At 40.3% G+C, this 27,084-nt stretch overlaps 2 protein-coding genes across 5 annotated transcripts in view; one reads left to right on the forward strand and one right to left on the reverse strand.

Moving 5' to 3' along the window:
• GALK2 (galactokinase 2) overlaps positions 1–12,962 on the forward strand; it is a 143,901-nt gene extending 130,939 nt beyond the window's left edge. The window contains exons 9-10 of one of the 2 annotated variants that reach the window (XM_019664627.1): positions 6,265–6,466; positions 12,387–12,962. In XM_019664627.1, the coding sequence (XP_019520172.1) occupies positions 6,265–6,466; positions 12,387–12,594 (410 nt within the window). In that variant the 3' untranslated portion in view covers positions 12,595–12,962. The remainder of the gene's footprint in view (positions 1–6,264; positions 6,467–12,386) is intronic. The other variant, XM_019664636.1, reaches the window with a different exon arrangement.
• FAM227B (family with sequence similarity 227 member B) overlaps positions 12,828–27,084 on the reverse strand; it is a 190,177-nt gene continuing 175,920 nt past the window's right edge. For all 3 annotated transcript variants that reach the window (XM_019664673.1, XM_019664680.1, XM_019664687.1), the window contains exons 12-15: positions 20,040–20,117; positions 18,639–18,713; positions 15,851–15,920; positions 12,828–13,109 (exon numbers count right to left, since the gene is read on the reverse strand). In XM_019664673.1, coding sequence (XP_019520218.1) covers positions 12,999–13,109; positions 15,851–15,920; positions 18,639–18,713; positions 20,040–20,117 — 334 coding nt within the window. In that variant the 3' untranslated portion in view covers positions 12,828–12,998. The remainder of the gene's footprint in view (positions 13,110–15,850; positions 15,921–18,638; positions 18,714–20,039; positions 20,118–27,084) is intronic.

Below are 27,084 nucleotides of genomic sequence, written 5' to 3' on the forward strand. Positions count from 1 at the left end.
CACTAATTTATGTAGTGGGTGTTGCTTTATTGTGCATTTTGTGCTGCAGTATTAAATAGCAGTGGACCTAGAAACTTGATGATTTCTTCATAAAGGGACATTACAATAAAAATGAACCAATATTCTCCTCCTTACTCCCCACCCCCAACCCCATGCTCTGATTTTGTTACTTGGCCTATGATTATGGGAGGTAAAATAGTTCAAAAGTAAAATTGAAACATATGGAATCCTAAAGCTAGTCTTTTAAATGCTATGTTTCAACTTCAATTTTAAAAAAGAATAATCTTAAAGTACAGTTACCAAAGTTATTTTCCTTCCTTTCAAAATGTATATTTTACAACCTGGATTATATGAACATATATAAAATTATTGACACTATCTTTCTCAGGCATATACCTGTCAATCAATGGCCCATCATTTCCTTTCTCTGTTTAGAGATTTTGAGGAATGGTTTTCATTAAATCTACCTGTGCTCTTTCTTCAGTGTGTTTTTGTTGATGGAATATGCCAGTATTGAGTATAGGTAAGACTTTTTATGTTGCAATATTTTGATACCTGGACCCTAAATATTCCTGTTTCCACTGAAATTATTTTTTAAAAGATTTTTTTATTAAAAATATAGTTAACACATTAATTAAATTAATTTCAGGGGTACACCATAATTATTCAACATTTATATACCTAAAGAAGTGATCACCATGATAAGTCCAGCAACCATCTGACATCGTACCACGTTATCACAATATTATTGACTATATTCCCTATGCTGTACATTACTTCCCCATGACTTATTTGTTTTGTACCTGGAAATTTGGATCTCTTATTCCCCTTCACTTTTTTCCCCCCTTTTAAAATTTTTCAACCTCAGTTGACATTCAATATTATTTTATATTATCATGGAATGTGGAGCACAGCATAGGGAATATAGTCAATGGAACTGTAATAGCTATATACAATGTCAGAGGGGTAGTAGACAGAGGAAGGGGGTTATCACTTTGTGAGGGATGTAAATGTCTATTACGCTGTTTTGTATACCTGAAACTAATATGAAATATTATTTTATATTAGTTTCAGGTGTACAGCATTTATATAAGAAGTGATCCCCCTGACTAGTCTAGTACCCACCTGGCACTATGCACAGTTATTAAAATATTATTGACTGTAGTCCTTATGCTGTACCCTACATCCTCATGGCTACTTTGCAACAACCAATTAGTACTTCTTAATCCCTTCTCCTTTTTTCACCCACCTCCTCAACCCCACTTCAGTCTGGTGACTATCAAAATGTTCTTTGTATCTATGAGTATGAGTGTGTTTCTGTTTTGTTTATTTTATTCTTTAGATTCCACATACAAGCGAAATCACAGAAAGACAGAAATGTCTTTCTCTGTCTGACACTCCACTCACCACAACACCCTCTGGGTCCATCCATGCTGCTGCAGATGGCAAGAGCCTATTCCTTCCATGGCCAAGCAATATTCCATTGTATATATGTACCACCTACTCTTTATCCATTCTTTCATTGAGAGACACCCAGGCTGCCTCTACATCTTGGCCACTGTAAACAATACTGCAATGACCATAAGATACTAGTTGTCTTTTTCTTGCTGCTTCTAGGATTCTCTATCTTTAACCTTTGCCATTTTAATTATAATGTGTCTTAGTGTGGTCCTGTTTGGGTTCATTTTGTTTGGGACTCGATGTGATTTCTGGGCTTGTATGTGTATTTCCTTCACCAGGTTAGGGAAGTTTTCAGTCATTATTTCTTCAAATAGGTTCTCAATCCCTTGCTATCTCTCTTCTCCTTCTGGAACTCCTGTGATGCGAATGTTGTTATGCTTGATGTTGTCCCAGAGGTCTCTTAAACTAATCTCATTTTTTTGGATTCTTTTTTCTTTTTGTTTTCTGATTGTTGTGTTTTTGCTACCTTGCCTTTCAAATCACCGATTTGATCCTCTGCTTCATTTAGTCTGCTGGTGATTCCTCCTAGTGCATTCTTCATTTCAGTTTTGTATTCTTCATTTCTGACTGGTTCTTTTCTTTGGTTTCTATGTCCTTTTTTATGCTTGCTATCTCTTTGTTGAAGTTCTTACTGAGTTCCTTGAGCATCCTTAAAACCATTGTTTTGAACTCTGCCTCCATTTTGTTTAGTTCTCTTTTTGGAGTTTTCTCCTGTTCTGTCCTTTGGGATGTATTTTTTTGTTTCCTCATTTTGACTTCCTCCCTGTGTTTGTTTCTATGTATGAGGTAGATCTGCTATGTCTTGCAGCCGTATGTAGTAGGTGCCTAATGTATAGTACATGTGGAGCCCTGGTACAGTCCCCTTGGTCACCTGCACCGGGTGCTCCAGCAGTGTCCATTGTGTGGGTTGTGTGTGCCCTCCTGTTATAGTTGAGCCTTGATTGCTATTAGCACATCAGTGGGTGGCATTGGGCCTCAGGCTAATTGGCTGTGGTGTTTGATTATGTCCACAGTTTACAGGCTGCTTTGCAGAGGGCTTACCCCTGTGAGTGAGATTCGCCCTAGTGGGCTCTAGTGCATGTTGAGACTGCCCTGTGTGGGGGCTAATTGGGCGGCACTCTGCTGTGGTCTGAAGCCAATTTCCAATTATGTTGGTCTTGGGCCTCTTGGGGAGAGCTCCAGTGCAGGCCCAGGTCACCTGCTGCCTGTGACCATCTGAGGACCACCTGGTAGGAGCTACAAAGCAATCCACAGTTGTTCGCTGTCTGTGCTAAAGTTGGAGGCATGTGGAAGAGCCCACTCTGAACTGAGTACAGCTGTCACCAGTACTGGGCCTGGGGCAGCTCTGCAAAAAGCCAAGACCCCCAGAGGCCTGCTGCCACCTGCCGGCTCCCTTAAGGTTCAGCCACTGATAAAGCTCATGTGGTATGTGAGTTGAGTGAGGCAGGGTCTCAGGGAGTCCCTAGAGTAGGAAGAGTTGTGGTTACCAGGTTAATGTAGACTCTGGTTTGATGCCAGTGTTGAGCCTTGTGCCACTCAGCAAAAGTCACAGAACACACTGAGGCCAGTTGCTGCTTGCCTGGGGCATGAACTCTGATAGTTTTCCAAGAAACAGTGCAATTTGGGAGGGGCTGGTTGCTCCCAAAGAAAGTACCTCCAGTATTGGGGGAGTTGGGTGAGGCAGGGTCTCAGTGAGTCAGCAGGGCGGAGCAGCGGAGCTCACAAGATCAGATTCAGATTTGGGGATGGACTCAACACAAAAGATGGCTCCCACCTGCGGGCTGCACAGGAGGAGGACCCCCACACAGCAAAAATGCTGATGGCCTGCCAGTCCTTGCACTGAAGCCACACACCTTAGTCTGCCCCCATATGCCTCCAATGCCCCCCAAGTCAACAGCCTTCACCGGAGCCCAAGGTGAGTGCCTGCAAGGGAGGGAGCCTGTGCGTGGACTGTTTACGAGGACGTCTGAGTTTCCTACAGCCTTCTGTCCCCCCCAGGTCAGAGTCCCCACTGTTTTTCACAGCCAGATGTTGTCGGGGCTCCTTTTTCCAACACCAGTACTCTGGGCTGGAGAGCCTGGTGGGGGCTGGGGTCCTTCGCTCCTCTGGGGGGAACCTCCATGGCCGAGGTATCCATCCTGATTCTCCTCTGGGCCCATTTAGCATCTCTGCCCCTCCTACCAGTCTCGATGTGGCTTCTTCTTTATATCCTTAGTTATAAAGCTTCTGTTCAGCCAGACTTTAGATGGTTCTCTAGGTTGACTGTTCTATAATTTAGTTGTAATTTTAATGTGTTCACGGAAGGACACAGGCACAGTGTTTATCTACTTAGCTATCTTGGATTTCCAGCCTCCATTGAACTTATTTATGGAAATAACAAGTTCACACTGCAGTATGAGCTAATTCACATGATTTGGCTACTGCGGAATAAAATATGTTGGTTTTTTTTCTCATCTACATTTAACTTGTAAGTTCTCTTTTTTCTTAGTTTTCCACCATACTTGTTGTCAGTAGTTGCAGGTTCAATACCAAAGGGAATCTTTATACCCCTTTTCCTCAGCCTCAGTACTAGTAAGTTGTGAATCCTGGCACCTCTTTTTTTTGTTGTTTTTAACAAAAATGTCTATATGGAGGCATCTTAATTTTGAACTGGGGTTAAAAATCAAGTCCTAATCATATCATCATCATCAGTAGACACCCATTAGAGTTCCTGTTGTGTAAGGCACTATTGAAGGTGCTATGGGGTAAAACGTTGTAGTGCTGGAATGCATGGAACTAGAAGACTGGGTTTCTGTTTTTAGCAGTTGGCAAACTTTATGGAGATAAGAGGAACCATTATTGTGGAAAGTATATGATAAGCACCCAAATGAATGTCATGGACTGAAAGTGTGGTACAAATTCAGCTACAAGAGATTGTTTCTAGCTGGGGCCATCATGGCTTCATAGAACATCTAAAATTTAAACCGAGCCTTTAGAAAGAGGTAAAATTTGACAGGGAGATAAAGGGCAAGAAACTAGTTTTGTGTGGACTAATGAGTATACTCAGAAGCAAGGAGTGTTTTGGTAACTATGAATAGGCCAGTTTGGCTGAAGGGAAGAGTTCCTATTGGGACAGAGCATGTTGAGTGCAGGAATTTGGATTATGGCAAACACTGGGGAAGCAGTTAATGTTCGGGGTAGGAACATGAGTAAGGCTGTGTGTTAGAAGCTCAATCTGTCAGTGTTGACCTCAAGATAGGTTTCAGGGGGGAGAGATTAGGATAGGAATATCAATTGGGAGACCACTGAAAAGTAGTTTAAGTGAGAAAGGGAATAAAAGTGTAAATTTGGGTAAAGACAATGGAACTAGAAAGGAGGGATGATTACAAGACACATTGTAAAAGGACTGATTAAATCTGATGACAGAATTTCAGTCCTCTTTGAAAGAGAACAGGAAAATTCACATGAATTTGCTTCATTTCACTGATGCAAGCAGTTAACTGTAAATTTAATATATCTAATATGACTCAACTGAGAACCTTTGAAAGAAACCTTTTAATTATGAATTTATAGGAAAGTTAGCCCCACATTTAGAATTACTAAACATTTACACAAATCCTAAGACTGTCTACTCACTTCCTCTAGCCTTGGCTGCCTTTTTATCCATCTCTAAGAGTTAAGAAGACTGTGCTACGGAGGAAACAATATGATCTGAGACTTTTAATAGAATGTATTGATTCATAAGTGGAATGTAAAAGCACTTCTGTAAAACTAGTAATAGTCTAAGGGAGAGGAACGTGGAGGCAGAGCCTCGAGGAAAGAGTCATGAAGAAAAGACTGCCTTGAAAGGATGGTCAGTGTCCTTCAGTGTCTCTGCAAGGAAACATCTGGGAATAAATCCTCTGACCTTACTCTCTGCCCTTCCATCTCTTGCTCATCTTCTCCTTCTCTCCAATCTAGAAGACAAGGGAACCCGTTGGTGTAATCCATACAGGTCAGCCTCCTGGGGCAGATTGCGGGGTGGGGAAGGGCAGAGAATAGAACTGGGGGTGCAAACAGAAGTTAACAGTCACAGTTAGCATCCTTTTTACAAAATATAAAGTATGGGGGAAAGCTTGGAGAAAGTTCTTCATGGAATCATAAAATGTTAGAGCTGGAACGATCCTGAGAAGTAAATCTCAACCTCATTTTAGAGATGAGGAAATAGAGCCCTATCAAGGTAGCACCTTGGGCACAGCCAGTTGTCAAAGAACTGAGAAGAAATGACAGACCTTTTGATTCTCAGCCTTGGCTCTTTCCAGTGGGCCAGGTAGCTTCATATGTTTTCCAAAATTTTTCCATATCCACCAAACCAACTCACTGTTCAGCATGGGTGAAATGGTAAGAAAGCCTCAGTTGCTAGTCAAGGGAATGTGTATTATAGACACAGCCATTGCAATAGGACATGTTTCTGTAACTGAAGTTAGAGTTATTGTGGATAATGTGGAAAGTACAGAAATGTGTCAAGGAGAAAATAAAATCACCCATAATGTACCACAGAGGTAATGACTCTTTTAATGTTTTGGTGCTTTCATATAATTTAAAAAAATTAAAATTGTATAAATATGCATATATGTGAATGCAAAATTAGTATCAATTATACATACAGAAAATAAAATTGACTTAAAAAGATGATAAAGAATTCTTTCAGTGAAAGAGAGATCTGTTTAAAGTCTAAGGTATTGATAATGAAGATAGACGTGGAAGTCCTCCATAACTATTGTCTGTGCACTGGGTTGTCCGGTAACTATTTCTAACCTGGCTCCTGTCTCCTTCCTTCCTAAGTGCTCGTCTTCAAACTGTACCAGCGGGCGAAGCACGTGTACAGTGAGGCTGCACGTGTGCTCCAGTTTAAGAAGATCTGTGAAGAAGCACCTGACAACATGGTCCAGCTGCTGGGGGAGTTAATGACCCAGAGCCATGTGAGCTGCCGGGACATGTATGAGTGTAGCTGCCCTGAGCTGGACCAGCTGGTGGACATCTGTCGGTGAGGCTGAAATAGCAGCATGGCGGGGACTGGGGGATGCTGCCCAAGCAAATGTTTAAATTAATGAAAAAAAAAAGCAACATTTTCATAATCTAAGTGAAGGAAGATCCTTCTCCACTCCTATATGAGGGGTTGTCTGTAACATAGAGCTAAACCTGTTCCTTCCTAAATATCTGTGTGGTTGAAAGACTGGAGACCTGATTCCATGGCTTTATGAGGTTCCAGGTTTGGAGTCAGTTCTTCACTGACATCCTAAGAAAGACCTTTCCATCTTTGGATGAGTAGGCATTTCAGGGAGCTTTCCTTAGACATGGACCCCGTTGTTACTTTTTCATGATGCTGTCCACCATGCTGCAGCTCTACCAGCATCTCCTGTTTGGCATCCTGTTTAGTAATTTTAATCAAATGAAGGGAGAAAATGGAAGAGGACCTCAAGCTTGACAGGAGTAGAGGAGGTGGGGGGAGGCTGCTGAAGGAATTACTCAGAGGGCCAGCATTTCCTGCCTACCCGATTTAAGTTAGGCAATTTGGGGAAATAAGGACTGAAGAAAGCCTAGTATATAAATAGTTGGTTAAGACAGAAATATAAAGAGGGACATTTTCACAAAGCCTGAAAACAACTTCCTTATAATTGCTAGAGAATGGAGGTAATAGAGTAGAATGGTCCTTTTACCCCAAAGGGATCTCACTGACTTTGGGAGAACTGAAAGGGAAATTGGGAGAATTCTCAAATGGCTAGATGTTATTTCCACTGTGAGAAGATAATACAGAACTGTGTGCAATTAGTAATGAAAATACTTACCACTTGGCGCCTATGGCTTGCCTCACTCATTGCCACACTCCCAGCCTGAAAAGTTTAAACCAAGTAGCCCCAGTGATCACAAATGGCATGTTGAGAGATTTGGATACAGCACTGATGACAGTAACTGCTGTTGTCTGTGTTTGCTCACTAATTACCAAAAAGCCTTACAGAGCTTGTTTCATTATAAGTGCTCTTTTCAGAAAATACCCAGGGCCCAGTCAACAGAAGGGAGAAATATTGTTTAGTTCTGGACATAAGAGGAAGTGGAATGATTTGTGCAGAAATCGGGAAGAAGTGTCTTTGCCTAGAAGGTAGCAGGGCAATTTGAATCCCACCTGAAAAGCAGAAGAAGGACATTTGCCAGCTTCCTGGAATTCTCTAATGAACTTTTTCTTCCTGGGATGTTCAGCCAGATAAAGCTCTTATGGAGTTTACATTCTCATGGAGAAAGAGGGAAATTACAATTAAAAATAAATTGAGTGGTAGTGATAAGTGCTATGGGAAAAAAAAAAAAGAAGGGCTAGAGAGTACCAGGGTTGAGTGGGTAATCTGTATATGGAGGGGCTGAAGGAGGCCTCTCTGAGGAGATGATATTTGAGCAGAGATCTGAAGGAAGTGAAGAAATGAAAACGGCACGTAGATAGGTCCTGAGGTGGGTACATGGCTGTCACATGTGAGGAACAACAAGAAGACCAGTGTGGTTGGAGGGCAGTAAAGGAAGGAGAGTAGCAGGTGAAGAAGTAAGCGAGGTAGTAGGGAACCATACCACACGCGCCTTGTGGGCCGCTGGAAGGATGCTGGCTTCCACTAGAGAAAGGTGACTTCGGAGGAGCTAAATGATTCTAGGCCAGGGATGCCTTGAAGGGAAGATTCAAGACAATTGCTGTGTAGGTGAAAGAGAGGAGTCTAGATGATTCCTGGGTTTTGGGCCTGAGAAAATTTCCTTGTTTCTGTAAAAGCCACATTTTGGGAAATCAGACCATCAGATATGAGAGCAGAAGGAGTAGAGATCCGAGAAGGCACTGAGGTTAAGTGATTTGAACAAGTGAACATAATGAGTCAGTGGAGGGGGGGGAGCTGAAATGGGTTCAAGGGGGACCACTGCCAAAGACAGTCTTTAGATCACCGTCCCTGACCGTCCCTGGTCCACGTGTGGCACTTTAGAATGCTTCAGTTTTCCTGAAGGCCTGCGTGGAAACTATCTGCATGAAAAGACAACTAATTGATTAAGTGAATGAAGGACTCCTATGCCTCGAATACTCAGAGCACTATGTACAAGCTAAAATTTTCACGTGATCTGAGCGAGACCATATTGAAAGATGCCTATGGGGCAATGGATAGGAAGTTACTTTATGGCTCAAGTAGAAAGAAGGGAGCAAAAAGGATAGACGAGATCAGCAGTGCTTGCTGTTTTTTTTCAGTGGAGTCTTTTGCTGTTTTTCAAGAGAAAATCACTTGAGAATCCAAAGAAAGGGCCAGCGAGGGAGGAGGAAACTACACTTAAGCAATTAGGCTGCTTATTTTTTTTTAATTAGTGTTGGAAAACCTCAATTATGTGAAACAAAGTATAATAATGAAGGAAAAAGATGAAGCTTGCCTCTTAAAATACCTCTTTTTAATGAACACAATGTAAATTTAAAAAAACGGCTAAGTTTTAAAGTAGGATTTATTGGGGAACACGAAACAGTTTTGAAACCAGGTCAGTTATATGTGAGACAGCCCATTTGTTATTGGTTTCCCTGGTTATACTTAAGGAAAAATAGTTAAGGCCTTTTATTTCCATTTTGACACTTGTTGAAATAAGAGAGGACTCATTGCCGCATGATTGCCCAAGCTATTAAGGAAGATGAATGACAAATTTTAATAGACCCACAAAGGTTGCAAAAGTAATTTTGCTGTCTTCCTCAGAAGTCTTTCCACAACTTTATTCCATGGCCGTGCTGCTCAGCCTCTTGCACATTCTCCTGACCAGGTCAGAATGGGGAAGAATTAAGTCACATCCACATTAGTGTGCTTTCCCGTGATCTTAAGTGCTGATCTGCCCACTCTGCCAAGTGAGAGGCAGAGAGCCAGCTCAGCTGCCCTTGGGGCTCACTTCTGTTTGGGCCTCTGTTTTCCACTTATTGTCCCCCCACCCCACCCCTGCCCCCAGTGTATATATGCCATATGCTGGAACCAAACCAACTGGTGTTCAGTGGCCTTTAGTGGCTTACATTTCTAAAATAGACTTGTAGTCATATGTTCTTATATTTTCTCATTTGAACAGTATTTGAAGTCTGTGGTTTCTTGAATCTAAAGCAATCCAAAGTGTTTCTAACCTGGCTGTAAAAATAATAGAAACTGTTCTGGAAGGTCTGTTTCTCTGAGACTCTAGTCAGAAAATTTTATACATAATATATATTATATGTATGAATATAAGCAGTCTCACACGTACACGCACACACACACACACACACACATGCTCTTTCACATATAATTGACTTGGTTTCAAAACTGTTTTATGTTTTTCAGTAAATTCTACTGTAAAATTTAGCGATTTCTTAAAATTTACATTTTGTTCATTTAAAAGATATTGAAAATATTTTATAATTGGGCAAGTATCATCTTTTTCCTTCATTATTATACTTTGTTTCATATCATTGAGGTTTTCTAACATTGATTTAATTTTAAAAAGCCTGAGTATATATTTTGATATTTTAAAACAAATATGACAACCCAGCAGCCATTTGTTAGAACCTACCGAATGCCTGGAATTATGCTGGGCTGGGTTTAGAGACATAGATATAAGCTGTCCCTAAATTTAAGATTTTCTGAAAGAATTTATTTAATATTCATTTGTATAATCGAAAAATATTTACTTATTTTGAAATGAATAACACTGATTTGAAATACAAGGCCCAATTCCTTGCTTTCCCTCTTGTTGCTTTTCCTCTTCGTAGTCTGCTGCAAAGTTGGGTCTTATTGGCTCTCTCCCCACTCCTCCACAGTCCTGGGCCTTGTACCTTAATAAGTGCTTTGTGGTCAAATCAGTTCATTTAAAAGTATGAAATTTTAGTCAGGCTATATTGGGTGCCTGGAAAGTTAGCTATATGAATACACTTTTCAGTGATGAAAGGGTCAAAGGGAACATCCTTGGTAATCTCCACCTCTCATCTGCCCAGCCTTTGTTTTGTAGATCATGCTTTTTAAGGCAGTGGCTGCTGTTGTTGTTTTGACCAACCCTTCCACATTATTCCCAATCCAGTCACCACAATCATCAAAGTAGTATTTGAAGGATTTGGAGGTTTTTGTTTTCATAACTCTTGGATTGCCTTTCTGATGATTGCCTCTCAGGACCTACATTTTTAATGTCTTACTGTTCTCCCAGGGGGGGAAAAATGCAAACGTGAAAAGTTCACTGAACACCCTTGGCTCAACTGCTTTCCTTTCTTAATTTAAAGCTTATATTGGTCTCCTAACTTTTGGACCGCTCTCAGAATTACTATGGCTTAAGCCAAAGGGTGTATTAAGCCCCAGTGGGGAACGCTGCAGACAGGACCTTTCTGCCTTGTGTGTGGGTAGCTGGGCAAGCTGCTACCCAGCTGCTGGGGCAGACCCTGATTTGTGATCACAAGTGCCATTGACTCAGGGCAGAAGGCTATTTATAATAGCACTTATCATTCTCTATTGGGGAAATTTAAGCCTTGATGATTTCAGACCATGTGGCTGATGCAATCCAGTCCATTTTCATTTGCAGCAGGCAGGGTGGTGACAGAGCAGCTCTGGAGACTCAAAAGTCAATGCATTTACCTAGAAAGATTTCTAGCTTCTGCTCTCTGGAAACTGGCAGGATGCTCAGGAAAATAGGCCCTCTGGCACAATTCCTATGGCTTTTGCAGCCAGTTAGAAACAATACTCTCAGTTTGCTTTAGGTTCAATTAGAAACCACAGCTTTCAAAAACTTTTCAAATGAAAATGTGTAAGAAAATATGCCTAGAAGTCCACTGAAGACCATAAAAGACCTGGTTGACTTGAGCCCAGCAAAATGGCATAGTTTGGACCTTAGAAAATCATGTAAGAAGACACGGTCTTCTCCTCTAGATGTTGCCATGGTCTTTCAGAGATACTTCATTGACACCTCTGTTTTTCTCAGCATTTTCCACAGGGAGAGAGAGTTTGATGTGGCTGAATATGACAATTTTTTTTTTTTGTAATTTCAAATCACCAAATTGCAAACTGGCCCTTTGACAGCCTAAGAACTCAGAATAATCCCAGAATCCCAGGGTCGGAGAACCTTTTTGGCCTGGATGATAGGAGTCTGGGCTTAGTTCAGCTATTGAGCCATAAGCTGAAGGTTTGAGGGACTGATGAGTAATCTTTATTTGCAAGCATTTTTGTTTTCTTCCTTACACATCTATTTTCATTTGAAAAGCATAAAACAAATGAAGAAATCAATTGAGAGGAGAATGAACTACTGGTGTGTAATGATTCTGGTGTCCTAGAGGAGGGGTAATATCCTATCGATATTTTCCAGGAAGGGAAGGAGCTTGTTTAGATGGAAAAAAGGGACAAAATTGTGCTATATTGCTTATGGAGTTTTTAATCTGCTATGAATTTGGAATAAAGTTTATTAGGAAGAATTAGAAGTACATGTTAATTTTTATCATTAGGATAAGCTGCATCTTTTAAAGATGAGTGATCCTTATACTTTGTGTAGAGACTTTCACTTGGTATAAATCTTAGGTTTGAAGCTGTGCCTGGTTAATGGTAACTAAAACTACCTCTTGCTATGTGGTGGTTTATATAGTAGTTCCCATCCCAATCACACATTTCGTTTGATAATAAATTCTGAGTCCAGTTGTCAGACCAGCTCTTGAAGACACAGTCAGAGAAGATTCCAGAAAGTAACCACTTGAGGAGTAGTATAGCAACCACTTACTACTTAGAACCAAAACCAGGGGCTAGATTTAGATACAATTAAACTTCACATTACCTTGACCTCACTGAACGCCCTCCCCCCCCCCAAACAACTCTCTCTCTCATTAGAACTTGGGTATAGGGTGTGTGTTCTATAAGCACCAGGCAAATCACTCTCATTTTCATTTACAGGTTCTAATTTTTTTTTCCTCATTGTTTTAGGAAGTTTGGGGCTCAGGGGTCACGACTTACTGGAGCAGGATGGGGAGGCTGCACGGTATCAATCGTACCTGCCGACAAGCTGCCCGGCTTCCTAGCAAATGTGCGTGAAGCTTATTACCAGAAGAGCAACCGAAGCCTAGCACCGGAGAAGCAGAGTTTGTTTGCTACCAAACCTGGAGGCGGGGCTTTGGTTTTCCTTGAGGCCTAAACAATGTAAAAAATCTCAGAGAAACTATTTAGGGCATTTAGGAACTGGCAGGACTTCTTATGCCACAGTAAATTAATCCTCTTTCTGTTTTGTATTATGATGAACGGTTGCTATTATCAAGATGTATTTCCAAAGAAATGGTTGAAAGCTCTCTATGCTTCATAATGATTATTTTTCCATCTTAAAATATGTTTTCTGCCAATAAGAGCCAAAATTATTGTTGGGCAGATCTCTTAAGAATGATTTGCTGGGATTTATTGATTTCAAGATTATTAAAGATGAATGGTAAAAGACACTCAATAATGACCTCCTGGATTGGACTTGAATTAAACATACTGTTACAATTAAACTGATACAGTTGAATGGTATGCAGTATTCTTAAAGACAGTTTATTTTGGTTTTTCTTAGTGTCCTTCTTCCTCAAAGTTATAGTCTTCTGTTGATGATGATGATGATGATGATGATGATGATGATAGTGATGCCAGAAATTCTTGCTCAATGTGAGCTTCACAACGCTATTAAAATAATACATTATTAAGTATTCATAGATTGTACACTTGAATGTTGAGATTCCCCCAATTATCAAGATGAGAGGAATTACTTAATTTTTTCTAAAAGATGGATTTAGGAAGAAAAGCCCAATCATTTAATTTTTTTAACCATGTGATAGCACATAAACAATCACTTTCAATTCTTTTGGCCCTCAGCTCTATCATAATAGAGAAACTTAGTTAAAAGTCACTGTAAGTCTTTATCTCTGTTCATAGTGAAATAGAGAATTATCTGGATGATAATTCAGATAATTAAATTTGTTCATAGAGTTGTCTTTCTCCCCACTCTATCTACCTTTTCTTAAATGCCTCTCTAATCCAAGAGGCATGCTTTTTGTTCTGGGAAATACCACCTTGCATCCCTTTATTGTGTGTTCAACAAGGTTTGTTTGTATATGTGGACCAGTGTAGGGCAGGTGTGCAGGTACATGGGTGAGAGTAGAAAAAGGCTGAGTTGGGTCAGGGTGTTGATGGGTGCCTGTATATGTTTCTCAAAAATAGGCAGAAATGTTTGGCCATGTGGTGATGGAAATGAATGGCTTTCTCTCATGGATAGATGACAGAAGGACCTTATGAATTATATGAAGATTTAGACCGAACAGCATGTTAGTGATGTCATCAGATAGATAGTTGAGATAGCAGTGGTCTTATGGCATGAATTATCCAAAAATTATCACAATTTTCTATTATTCTATGACAGATTTTGCTCATTAATGTACAACTCAAAGATTGGACATCATCATCTTGAATCTCAGTTTCATAGAGGCAGTAGTATTTCTCAAAGGACAACAGTCATACATAAAGTACTAGGAAACCCATTATTCTATTCTAAAACTTCTGGTGTACTTTCATTCTTAGCAGAAAGGTAAGCACTTGTGACAGCTTAGCTCAAATTTTTTGAAAGAATTTTGAGTTTTTAAAACTCAATAATACAGAATCTGAATTGATTTACAATTATAATCTTGTACTTTTTAATACCTTTCCATTTCCCACAAAAGGTCTGTGGTTGGTATATAATTCTTTAAAGATACCTGCATTACAGTTAAAAAAAAAATAGCACTTGCCATTGCTTTGCTATTGAAATTTTTTACCTTGAGTTTCCTTCCTTGCAACCGGTAAGTAAAAATTTCCAGTGTGCCCTCTGCTTTGTAGGACACAGGCATTCTAAGCCAGGGATTTACTCTGTATTTGTCTTAGTGTCTGGCTTGAAGAAAAGAACTAGTTTTCAATCAAACCATCACCATGTGTTATTCTAAAAACTATGAGAGAGATCAGACTCATTTGGAAAGGACAGGGCTAGGGCCACTGGAAAAAAGCTTCATACAGAAGATGGAATTTGAGCAGGGCCCTGAAGGATGAGTGGAATTGGAAGACAGGAAGTAGGCAGTGCAGATGAGCAAGACAGATAAGAAGGGGTACACATGGCGTGTTCAGAAGGTTCAGTGGGACTGAAGGGTTTGCCCTGGGATATAGCGGAGAATAACAGATGGGCAATACTGGCTAGAGCCAGCTTTTGAAGAGCTCCAAGTCCAGCATTTAGACCAGGGGTTGCAGATATATTTAGTTTGGCCTCCAAAAGCTTAGGGTCCTAATTATGAATTTTACGGAAGAATCCGGATTACTGACAGTAGAAGACCTGATAACACGTTGGCCTCCATTCCTGCAGGGTAACAATGAACTAGAGCTGAGGAAGTAGTTGCCTGGTTTACATGAAGCAGGGACTCGCCCGATTGCTACAGTTTTCACAACGCATTGTAGTGTCCCTGATACTCAGGCCATTTATCATTTACTAGCTGATGTCAACCTGTGCAATTGTTTTCTTATACTAAATAAATATTTCACTGTATCATGTCTTTAGCAGTAGTACTTAAGAGAGACCAAGAAAAATGGGTGAAAGAATTTTGTGTGTGTGTGTGCAAGTAGAATAGTCTTATTTGTTTAATATTAAACACCCAGGTAGTTTATTCCTGTCTATCACATCTTTTTTGGCTCATATAGGGATTCAATTAGATTATTTGACCCCTGTCAAATTACACCAGTAGCCAATGAGGATTGCTCTAGATTTTTGAGTGGAAACCTGACATGCTGAAAATCAAAGGCTCTCCTATTCCTCAGATTGTCCAGCCTTCGGGTTTAGTGTACACTAATCTCTACATGTTCTTGCCTGTAGGAAGGAAAGAAAGCTCTTCAGATTTAAAGGACTGCCCATAGGCAGAAGAGGAAGGGACAAAGAAAACTGGAAAGATGGAGCAGTCTCCTTCCTTTTCTTTCTTTCTTACTCTTGAGCCCTGTTTAGACCTTTGTCATTTCTGTCTTATGTTTCCATGAATTGAAGGCAGGGACCATTCATTTAACATAGTAGTTGGAATCCAATATATTTTTGTTGAATTATTGATGGAAAGTAAAATATGACTTCCAACACCAATAATTTTTGGTTACTTTGAAATTCTGACTGCATTTGCAGGTTTTCAGTTGCATAAACTGGTGAGAAGCAAGGGATGGGGATAGTGGACATGGGCTTGTCCCAAATATGTAAAGCAGAGATTATCCTAAATGTGCATATGGATGATTAAGTAACAAGAATGCATCCTATTCTGCCGCTGTAACTTGGATGTGAAACCATATATTATTTGTTAAATATTGTCCAGTCTATATAAGAGAAGCTAGAGAGAGAATTCTCAATTATTTTCAAAAAAGAAACATACCAGGTTATGTAGGAACTTCTGAAAGTCATCCTCAGCTTCGTAAGGTTTCAAGGTAGCCTTTGCTTGGAGTCTATCATGGAATAAAGAATATCATTAACAAAGCTATTTTTATACTGACACCAACTACGAGCCAACATTTACGAAGAGTTTAATGTGCTAGGTGCTAGTAAGTACTTTATAACTATTAATTCAATTACACTTACAACAATCGTATGAAGTAGACACTACTATTATAAATGAGGAAACAGGCTCAGATAAGTTAAGAAACCTGCCCACTGCCATACAGCTAACAATGAGCAGGGTTTGTGACTCGAGCCCTCAGTTCCAGCCACCGTGTGACACTGCATCCCAGCAGTGAAGCGTCCCCTTCAGAGAGGTGGTTCACACAGCATTCCCTTCACTGATTCTGCTCACCAGGCTCCAGCGCAGACTTTTAAGATGTGTCAGTGGGGAGAGAAGAGTAAAAGGGACTGGCAAGAGAAAGATCTGGGGCAGAAAGAGAGATGGAAAAGGCTAACAGTGTGGACACTCACTACAATGTAAACTCATCCGGGTATCTATCATGATTTCTGTCACCAAGTAGCAGTCAGAAGTATTTATGAAGGAGATGAATAGTGGAATTCAGGAGACAACAGGAAACTTCTAGAGATCTATGGATAAGGGAAGAGGCAGAGGCAACTTAGGCAAGGAAGGATAGGAACTTGGGACAAAGGAGAAACAAGATTAGCATGAGAAACATAGATGAGAGAAAGAAATGAAAAAGGGCCATTTTCAAGTGAAACATTTAAAAATTATGTTTCTTCTATGAAAGAAAGCAAAAATTTCAAAAAAAAAATTGTAGGAAGCAAAAATTTCTGAGAATTCCAAACATACTTTGCTGAAGCATAACATTTGGGTTGGCCAAGCCCCTGCAAGGCCTTCTCTAGGTTTCTTTACATTTAGTCTAGGGTACCCCTGAGGGCACAGTGGGGCTTCTTCTTAGGGGTGTCTTGCTTTATTGTTTTCAGGGGACTGACAAATGTCCCCTCGTTCATTCTCTACTTTATTTCTGCCAGTTTTATCTCCACCTGGATTTTCTCCTCACTTTTTGTCACTTTGAGGGACGGTCCTTCCCTGCTTTTCTCAAATCTGCTGTTACAGTCTGGGTCTCTTCCTCTTAGTCCTATTTCCACACACCCCAAAATATCCCTTGTGCCCCTTTAGTAACACCGTCTTAGAGTCCTCTTGGCTTGCAAGTCATCCTGGGCCTGGTTCATCTCACTTAGTTAAAAATCAACCCATCTCCCAACTCACTCTTCTAATTTAGAGTCCCCCTCTTTCTTTTTAAAAACTAACATCTTTATTATGTCACATACCATCAAATTCACCCTGGTAAAGTGTACCATTCAGTGGTTTTCAGTACAGTTTACTTTGAACAACACAGGTTTGAGCTGCGCAGGTCCACTTATATGTGGATTTTTTTTCAGTAAATACCTGTACTGTTTTTGATCTGCAACTGGAAGTCCATGGATGCAGAGGGCCAAATGTATCCACGCCATTTTATACAGGAGACTTGAGCGTCCTCAGATTTTGGTATCCACAGTGGTCCTAGAACCAATCCCCTCAGGATACTGAGGGACAACTTAAGTTTTGGGGACTCAAAAGTTATATGTGGATTTCTGATTGCGTCGGGGGTCAGTGCCCCTAACTCCTACATTGTTCAAAGGTCAACTGTATATTCACAGTTCTGCCACCATCACCACGACCTAATCCCCCATCTTTCTGGTTGCCTTTCCCCTCCATGAGTATCTCATTTTCAAAGATTACAGACAGAAACTTACATGCCGTGCCTACAAATTTAACAGGCACATGGGATTTATATATCCAAGTGAGTATTTTCCCCTTCACTTTCTCCAACAATGTGTCATTGCATAAAATGTATTTGAGTGCTTCTTGCAAGTCGATCTCCAAACCATTCTACATTCTTCTGCATATGCTCAGTGGTGTGAAATCCTGTCCTATGTAGATTTGATTTTTGGGGACTTCTAAAAGTCACCTGGAGTCAAATCTTATATAATTTTGGGGTTGCAAAGGGGAAAGCTGGTGTTAAGGTTTTTGGTGAAAAGTGACATAAGATTCTAAAGTAATGCATTGGGTTTCCTCATGGGACTGGGAGACTAGCTTTATAAGTTCCAGAATAGTAATGAGAGGTATGGCGGTGTGACTGACAGAGCTGTGGTCTCCTCCAGGGGCTTGTCTGAAGGGCTACACTCATCTGCTACTTATTCTTGTGCATGTGGGTGTGTTGGAAGAAGTGGGCTAGTCTCAATACTTTACAGTTTTCCTTTTAAAACTCCAATTTCTAAAATAAATAAGTGAACCCAATTTTCCTTGCTTCAGTGGGGGACAATGTTGGTATGTATAGGGGAAACAGCTGGGGCTGAAAGGGGACAGAGAACCAGCCAACAGACACCAGCTAAATACGTTGTTTTTCTAGTTTATATCTTCCATCAGGGCAGGGCAAGGTTTCATGGGTTCGGTTTTTTAAAAGCCTTGAGCTTAAGTCCTATGTCTGGTGGAGTAAAAGGAGATGATGATAATGTTTAGCAAGTAATTAAATTAGCAGAGTAGGTGATTATGTGGGTAAAGAAAGTTAAAGTGTTACTCCAGATGCACAGTTGAGTAGAAAACCTCTTTGCAGATATTTGAGTTGATGTATTTTTACATAATAAAACCATTGTGGTTTTATGTAACACATTTGTTCAATTAAAATGTTTTTAAGCACTACAAAGTTGAATAAAAAACAAACCTATCAAGTTCCTTGTCAATTCTTTCCTGCCGCTGTCTCAGGAGTTTTATTTCTTCATTAATTCTGAGCTTTTCTCTATAAAATCAAAGCTTGGAGTTAAAAATTAAAAGAAAGCAAGCATTTCTAACTGGGAAACAATAAAGCAACAATTTGTTGACTTCCTCCTGTCAGTGAAAGCCCTTTACAAACCAGTTCTTCAGTCCTCCCAATGCACAGTCCTTGGTGCGAGGAATTCCCCAGCGCATCCATCCTCCTTGTAAACGTGCCCAAGGCATCACTGTGGCACCTGAGTGTGGCCTGGACGCCACCTTGCTGCTTCCACAGCGGCCATCCTATTCTTCCGACTGAGCGTAGGAAATCTAAGAGGGTGTGAGTGTGTGTGTGTGGGGGGCGTATGGGGACCGTGGGAAGTTGAGGCTCAGACTTTTGCTCTGCCTGCTGGATAGATAGGACCTAGCCGGCTGTTCTTCTGCTTACCTGTCTTTGATGTTTCCTGAACAGCCTTCAGACACCCAAAGGGGAGGATGCCCATCCTTTCTCCCATTTAAGGCAATAAAACCTCTAGGCAGTGACTTTGATATCATAGGCAGAAGAATTGAACCCTGCCAATTCACTTTTATAAAAATTGATGGACAGCCTCTCATTAAGCCATTTGTAGCTTCCTGGCACATAAGAATACCATGACTAGCCATGAGTAATCATTTAAATTATGTACAAGAAACTGACAATGTTTCCCCAAGGAAACATTACACAAAAGACCTCTCTGCTTTGTTTTCCTCAACACCACCCCAGCTGCCATCCCAGCTTCAGGGTAGCTCCTTCTACTGAAAACAACCTTCCAGGGCTCATCTTTTTAAATCAGTGGTTCTCAACCTGTGGGTCGGCGACCCCTTTGAGGTTCGAATGACCCTTTCACAGGGGTCGCCTAAGACCATCGGGAAACCAAAAGATATTTACGATTCATAACAGTAGCAAAATTACAGTTATAGAGTAGCAACGAGAATAAGTTTATGGTTGGGGGTCACCACAACATGAGGAACTGTATTAAGGGGTTGCGGCATTAGGAAGGTTGAGAACCGCTGCCTAAATGGACAATAAATAATCCAATCTCTAGTCCTTGGAGCTCTCTCCTGGCCTTTCGATGTTGGGGTGCATCCCCCAATCACACCACAGCGAGGCTTCCATCCTTCCTTCAAGCCCTGACACTTGCCATGTCCCCATGGTTACCACATACATCCTTAACACTTACCTGAAAACAATCTCCAAGTTCTAAGATGCACAGAGGTATCTCCTCATCTCTCCTCATCAGTCAAATAAAGAGACATAGTGATTTCTAAGATCATTTCCAGCTTTAAAAGAGTCTATGATTTTATATTTAACAATAGTATGGCGTCAACTTACATCCTAAAATCCTTTTGGTTCCTTGCAAATTGTCTTTTTGCCTCCTTTATAATATCACGATAAGTTGGAGCAGGTGGTGTGATAGGCTTATGGTTAAGGAAAGATTTCCAATTAAGAACATTTGGGAGAGAGGTAAACAGTATCCTTGACAGGGGGACCGAGGGAGTTCTGGCCTGGGTTTCCCAGTGTTGAAAGGTCTCAAGTGTAAACATGACTATTATGTCTGGTGTTATACTGAGAGGACTGAAAGAAGACAATACTCAGCAGACCACTATAAACTTGCATCCCATCATCTGGACCACACCATCCATAGCACACTAGGGCTTAATAGTTTCATAAATCCTATAATTACCATTAAAATTTTTTTTGGTGTGCTTTAAAAGTAGCAATTTGTTAAATACAGATATTAAAAATGTACCACAATTTTTGTAATCTTGTTCAGACATTTCTACATAGACTGAGAACCTCAAAGTCTTCCTGACCTCTGAGAGGCTCTGGAGGTGACAGGCAGCACGTGTTGGCTGCCCCTGTTAGCTCGGGCTCTGCTTTCTGCACAAAGAAAGATGGTAAGCAGATGGTGGAAGTGTGCTGTTAATGAGGCTGGGGCTCTTGTCCTGTCTGTTTCTGGTACAGCCTGTGGTTGCGTCCCTAACCCTGGTCTTAACCCATGTCTGTGTCTGGAAAAGCAGACACTTCCCTTCTGAAGCAGCAATTGGCAAATGACTGAAGGAGGCATTGGTTAAGCAAGACCTTAGCCTCACTGATAAACTCGGAGCTCTAACCCCTCTGCAGTCACCAAGACACGGGATGGGAGGGCCCTCTGCAGCCCCACTCCCCATCATGAACCACACTTCAGTGTTACCCTCTGTCTTTCTCAGAATGCAATTTGCTCATTTTAAAAACATTTATGTTCTATTTCAAGGCTGTCCTTGATGCTCATTTTAATCTCATTTTCCTGGTATAAGAATGTTAGAAGTCCAGTGGATTTTTTTTCATGAATTCTGATCACACTGTACACCTTTCCTTGTCTTCAGGGATGTTCTAAACGACATGACTGGAATAAGTGCACATATGAACTACAGTTTTTCCTCTTGATACGAATCAAGTTCAAATGGTAAAATTTCAAAATAAAACTTCCTTAGCCTGGATCCATGTTACTTTCAAACTTTAGCTTTGGGATTTCATTTTGCATATGTAATATATTTGACTAGTCAATGAATAACAACATTAAGCACTGCCTCATTTTAAATAATTAAAGCAGAGAAAAACTGAACCTTACAAAAATCTACTCATTTTTAAGCAAGATTTAAAAAATATCATTATACAAAGAATATTTTAGCAGCATTAATTTAACCAAAAGAAAAAAATTCTCCCATAATCTCACTTTCCAAAAAATATAAAACCATTTTAAATTTTCTATGTGTCTTTCCATCTGTCATATGCAAATATATATTTTACCTTATTGTTGTAATGGTGTGGATGCTTTCTTTACCCAACATAGTATCATAATTCCCCCATGCATCTAGGTTTTGTAGTAATGATTTTAATGTTTTCAAAAAATTTCATTGGGTATACAAAACAGATGGGCTGTATTGCCATGATTATTACTAACATGGTGCAAACATTGCTGGGTCTTCTTATATGAAATCGCCAATTTCTCCTCTTTTCTTCAATTGTGTGTTCCAATAGTACATTTCCCCCCAACAAAAGTCTAGCAAGGGAGGCCTGTATCTCTCCTAACTTAGGTTCCTCTGAATTTGGGGAAAAGATAGGTCTTGCTTAGTTTGGGACTGGAATAACATCCATGGTCAAAAAGAGGCAGTGGTCCTGTTTATTCCATTAGCAAGAAGCCTGCAATCTCAGTTATGCCTGCTTTCCATCTTTAGTTTTTCCCCCTGCCTGTCACAGACTGTGAAGAAGTGAAGCAGCATTAGGAGAAGGCTCAGCAATCTTCCTGAAACAAGTGATACCTGAAGATGTCAGACTACTTTTAATGCCTGCCTTACTCCCCCTGCTGCATAAAGTGACTGAAAGTCTAAGAATTCCTGTGAGTGAAAGTCACGAAAAATTGAATATCATTCTTCTTATAGAATGATTAGCACAAACAATGATATACCTTTCCTAGAGTGTAGATGGTCTTGAGCTGCTGAGATTTAATTTGCATGCATCTTTTTCCTGTTAATACTTAATTTCTCCCTCAAATGTCAGAATTTCAAAGACTTTTAACCCTTCTACAAAGTTATATTGTGCTCTTGAGTATGGCTTCCCTAACAGAGGATGGCTGCCACCTGTACTGGACCTGGGGTAGCTCTGCAAAAAGTCAGGACACCCTGAGGCCTGCTGCCACTTCTCAGATCCCTTAAAGTTCAGCTGCTGATAAAGCCTTGTGTGGTATGTGAGTTGGGTGAGGCAGGGTTTTGGGGAGTCACTAGAGTAGGAAGAGTTGTGGTCACCAGTTTAATGTAAATTCTGGTTTGGTGCTAGTGCTGAGCTTGGAGTTACTCAGAAAATGTCTCAGAGCACACCGGGGCCAGTTGGCACCCACCTGGCACCTGTGCACTCTGATAGTTTTCCAAGAAAGAGTGCAATGTGGGCAGGGCTGCTCATGGAGAAAGTGCCTCTGGCATTGGGGGAGTTGGGTGTGGTGGAGTCCCAGTGAGTCAGGAGAATGGAGCAGCAATTCTGATCAATCAGATTCAGATTTGGCTGTAAGCTTAGGGGGCGGGCTCAACACGTTAATGATGGCGGCTGCCTGCCAGCTGCATGGGAGAAGGACTCTACACAGGGAAAATGCCGACCATCCCTGCCCTTGAAACCATACACTTCAGTCTCATCCCCATATGCCTCTGATGCCCAGCGGGTCACCGTCCCTCTGCTGGACCCCAAGGTTAGTAGCTGCGAGCGAGTAGTCTGTGTGCTGGCTGTTTAAGAGGATGTCTGGGTTTCCCACAGCCTTCCATCCCACCTGGATGGTTGGAATCCCCACTGTTTTTTACAGCTAGCTTTTTTTTGGGGGGGGGGAATCCAGGGGGGAGCTCCTCTTCCTGGCACCAGTATTCTGGGGTGGGGAGCTAGACATGGGGCTGGGGTCCTTCACTCCTCCAAGAAGAACATCAGTGGCTGAAGTATCCCTCCCAGTTTTCATCTGCCCACTACATGGGGGTTTGGCACCAGCCTGTTTCACTTCTCCACTCCTCCTACCAGTCTCAATGTACCTTCTTCTTTATATCCTTAGTTATAAAACTTCTGTTCGGCCAAACTTCAGGTGGTGCTCCAGGTTGATTATTCTATAATTGAGTTGCAATTTTAATGTGTTCACAGAAGGAAGCAGGCACGGTGTTTATCTATTCAGCCATCTTGGTTCTCCCAGCTTCTGAATTCTTTTTTTGATCATTTTCCTTCACACATTTCAGGAAGTTATCTTGGCTCTTAGAGTGCTTAATATGCTCAATGTGTACATTAATTCTCTTGGTAAGACTCCTGCCCTTGTTTGTTTACAACAATGCCAACTGCATGCTGGGCAACACTGTAGTCTTTCACTTTTGCCATGGTAACATTTGTGGGGCATTCCCTTGATGTCTACAATATCACCTTTCTTGTAGATTCGCATGTATGTCGCCAAAGGAACAACTCCATGTTTTCTAAAAGGTCTAGAGAACATATAGCAGCTGTCTCTCCTCTTTCCCTTTGTGTTGGTCATTTTGTCAAATTAGTAGAAGATGGCTATTCTGGCTGAAATGGAGGGTATACATTCTTTATCAAGTCTTTCTCATTGTCCACAAAACTTGGTCACAGTTGTACATTTGTGTTGTGTAATGAGGTTCTGAGCTGTATGATGTTGGTGTTGACTAAGACCTCAGCACTTTTTTGCAATATTTAATGGTGATGGTTTCCAGTAGACTTTTGTTAATTAATGTTTGTTAATGAATATCCTAATTTTTGTTGTCTTCAAATACTTAAAGTCATCAATTTCCCCCAACTGTAGAAAAATAGAGTACTCAAAGCTTATAAATTATGATGAATGGCTGTATTCTACTTCTTGGGGATGACTGTGACAACATGTTTTCCAATACCACTGTTTGAATTGACCTCACACTTATTTTCTCATGCACTGCTACATGGAGATTACATGGCAAGATATGCAATGGGTAATGAGCCATTCTGGTACAAATAAAATGGTCCTGTTCTGAGACTTCCCAACAGTGAAGTTGGGATGTGACAGTTGTGGTTGGGATGTGACAAATCAAGAATTGGAGACATCCCAGAGGCCTCAAATCAGACTCTAGGGTCTTTAATCTCCCTTTAGCATCACAGAGTACTAGAAACAAGGAGCCTCAGAAATCATAGGGTCCAACTTGATTATGTTATAGATGAAGAAACTGAGGCGTCTAGGAGGGAGGTACTATGTCTTTGAGAGCTTGGGTGTATGTGAGAGTCAGGAAGAGAATAGCCCAGATGCAAATTTTGCTCCTATCTGCCAAAAGTATTTCCCAGAATGAAGCTGCAGGAGGCTTTGCTATCTACCTAATATCCCTTAGAGATATTCCGTGGAGTATCCTCAGAGTTGCTCACGAGATTATCAGGTGAAGGCTAAAGTACCCACTCTACACATAATGCTATTGTATAAGGCAGCAAGCAGTGGCTAGAATCTTCTCCTTTATATACCATAATTAATTTAATTCTTAATCTTAAAAACTAAATTTTTGGAATAACTTACAACATGTAGCCCAAACTAATATTAGAGAAGTTATATTCTGCATGTTGTTTAGCTTTGTTTATACTTCAAATAGTTTGATGTTAGATTTGCAAGAGTGTCAAACATCCACAACATAGCCACATATTAAGAAACTAAAAAAAAAATAGTTATTACTCAGTACATGCACTTTATTCTCTGAGAGACAGTACCACTGTTAGAATCTCACCCAGATTCTATATGGCCTGGTATTATATGTAAAATAAGGTTGCTGTTTTAGTAAATTTCATTAACATATCATTGGCAGTTTTGTAGCATAGTCTAGAAAACTGAGAAAACAGGGCTACTAAAACTATTAACACAGATTTAACTAAAAGCATTCAGCAAACTTGCCAGGACTTTTATTAGGCATTGAGAAACAAAGATGAGTAAGTCATGGTGTTTGGCTTTAAGGAGTCAGTAGAAATGAGAAGAGACAGCAGGAAGTTTTTGAAGTAGGAGACAAAACTATTAAAAATAAATAGGCATAAAGGCTATAAAAGTGTAGCAATCTATTCATCTTTAGTGCATGACTTTCTCAAATGGAATAAGGGTGCTTCTCTGTGCTACTTCAGCAACTTACATAGGATTCTGCCACCGACAACACTATTCCCTGTCTTTGCTGTTGGATTGCTTGGCACCTTCACACTAGTACCAGTCTGCTATGTAATAGGCACTCAGGAAGTGTTTATGTGCTTCACCTTCTGAATAAGCATTCTTATTGATATTGGTGCAGTTGAGTCACAGATTTCATATTGAAAAGCCTACTCATCATCATAAAGTTAATTATTTTTTGTTATATTGTTTAAGAACTCAGAGAAGTACAATATATATTTAAGGAAATTTTTCATCAAAGTAGTTAACATAAAAAGTTTGGTGCCACAAATGGTTGGCTCTAGTTATTTGGAAAATTTAGTTATGGGCAATAGTTTACTCCCTGATAAGGATGGATAAACAAACTGTTGATTTATAGAGATCCCGCCATTTTTATAACTAAATTCCTTTAACAGAGACAGCTCCAAGGGTTGTTTGGAAGGACTTTAGCCAGCCCCATAGCTCCATCAGCCCCTCCTGCCCCCCACAAAGCTATTCTAAATAAACATACAAACTTTGGGTTTGCTTTGCAAATGTAGGTTCAGGCCAAGTTCCTTAGTCTCCTGCTTGTAACTGGACTGAATATCTAAGCCTCTCCTCTACAGATAGAAATTCTGGAGACCTCATTTCCCTGACATTGACCAAGTTGGAATATTGGTGACAAAACAGAGAACAAACATGTAAAGCGACCTCCAAAAGCAGCCAATTTGGTTTTTCCTTAAATACACAGGACTTCAGCTCTAAGCTAGGCAAGATTTCCACTTTCTGATATCCTGGAGCACCTCACAGAATCACTCGGAGTCATAAGCTGGCAGTGATTTTTATGGCGGAATGCATAGTTAACAGTGTAGGTTTAATTTACTTTTTCCTTTGCCTGCTCACCTCCTAGGAGAAGACATGGGTTGAGTGAACACAAAATTATAACCTAATCAAATTTTTATATTTAAGATATTTCTTTTTAGTCCTAAATTTTAAGCATTCAAAAAGCTGTGGCTTTTCCATCTGATTTTTTTTTTATGGACCCAATAACCTGTAGAGCAAGAATATTCTCTTTTTTTTCAACATTTGAAGATCATTTAAACTATTTGAAAATGAATTTTTCTTCTCTTATTTGATACAAATTGGGCTTTACCACATTTATGCTAAGTTAAAGAAAAAACAAAACCCAAACTATTACTAACTTTCCAGGATGAAAATCTCTCCTGCTCCCCTCTTATTTTTCCATTGAGTCATGTTTATAATCTAAAGTCAAAAGTGTGGGTAAAAAATTAATACAACCCACTCCCTGGAACCTGATTACCTAAAGCAACTAAGGTCTTCTATTTATTTCATTAGTTAGCTTAATAACACGTTTGCTGAATTGTGGTTTGCGTTTTGTGTATTTTATTAAAAGAAAAGAAAAACCCTAACTAGAAAAACCGAGCCTGTAAGAAAAAAGGGCCGGATCTTACAAGCAATTTTGTGATTGTCTCTGGCTCAAGGCGGCTACAGAATGCTTAAAGTACACATGCACATACCCACTCACGTAAAACAAAACCCCTTTGTTCCTGAAGTTCTGAAAAAAAGTTCATTCTCTCCCCTACCACTTCATTTTTTTTTTAACTTGGCCCCAGTCTTAACTAGCAGAGTTTGTGAAAGAAAGAAATTTAGCAACTTACTCAGCAAAGTTCAGAATAGCTTCAATTAAAAGTCATCTAAAAATAAAAACAAAACCTTTTC

This window comes from Hipposideros armiger, unplaced genomic scaffold, assembly GCF_001890085.2.
Source record: "Hipposideros armiger isolate ML-2016 unplaced genomic scaffold, ASM189008v1 scaffold_12, whole genome shotgun sequence".
NCBI classification, from domain to species: domain Eukaryota; kingdom Metazoa; phylum Chordata; class Mammalia; order Chiroptera; family Hipposideridae; genus Hipposideros; species Hipposideros armiger.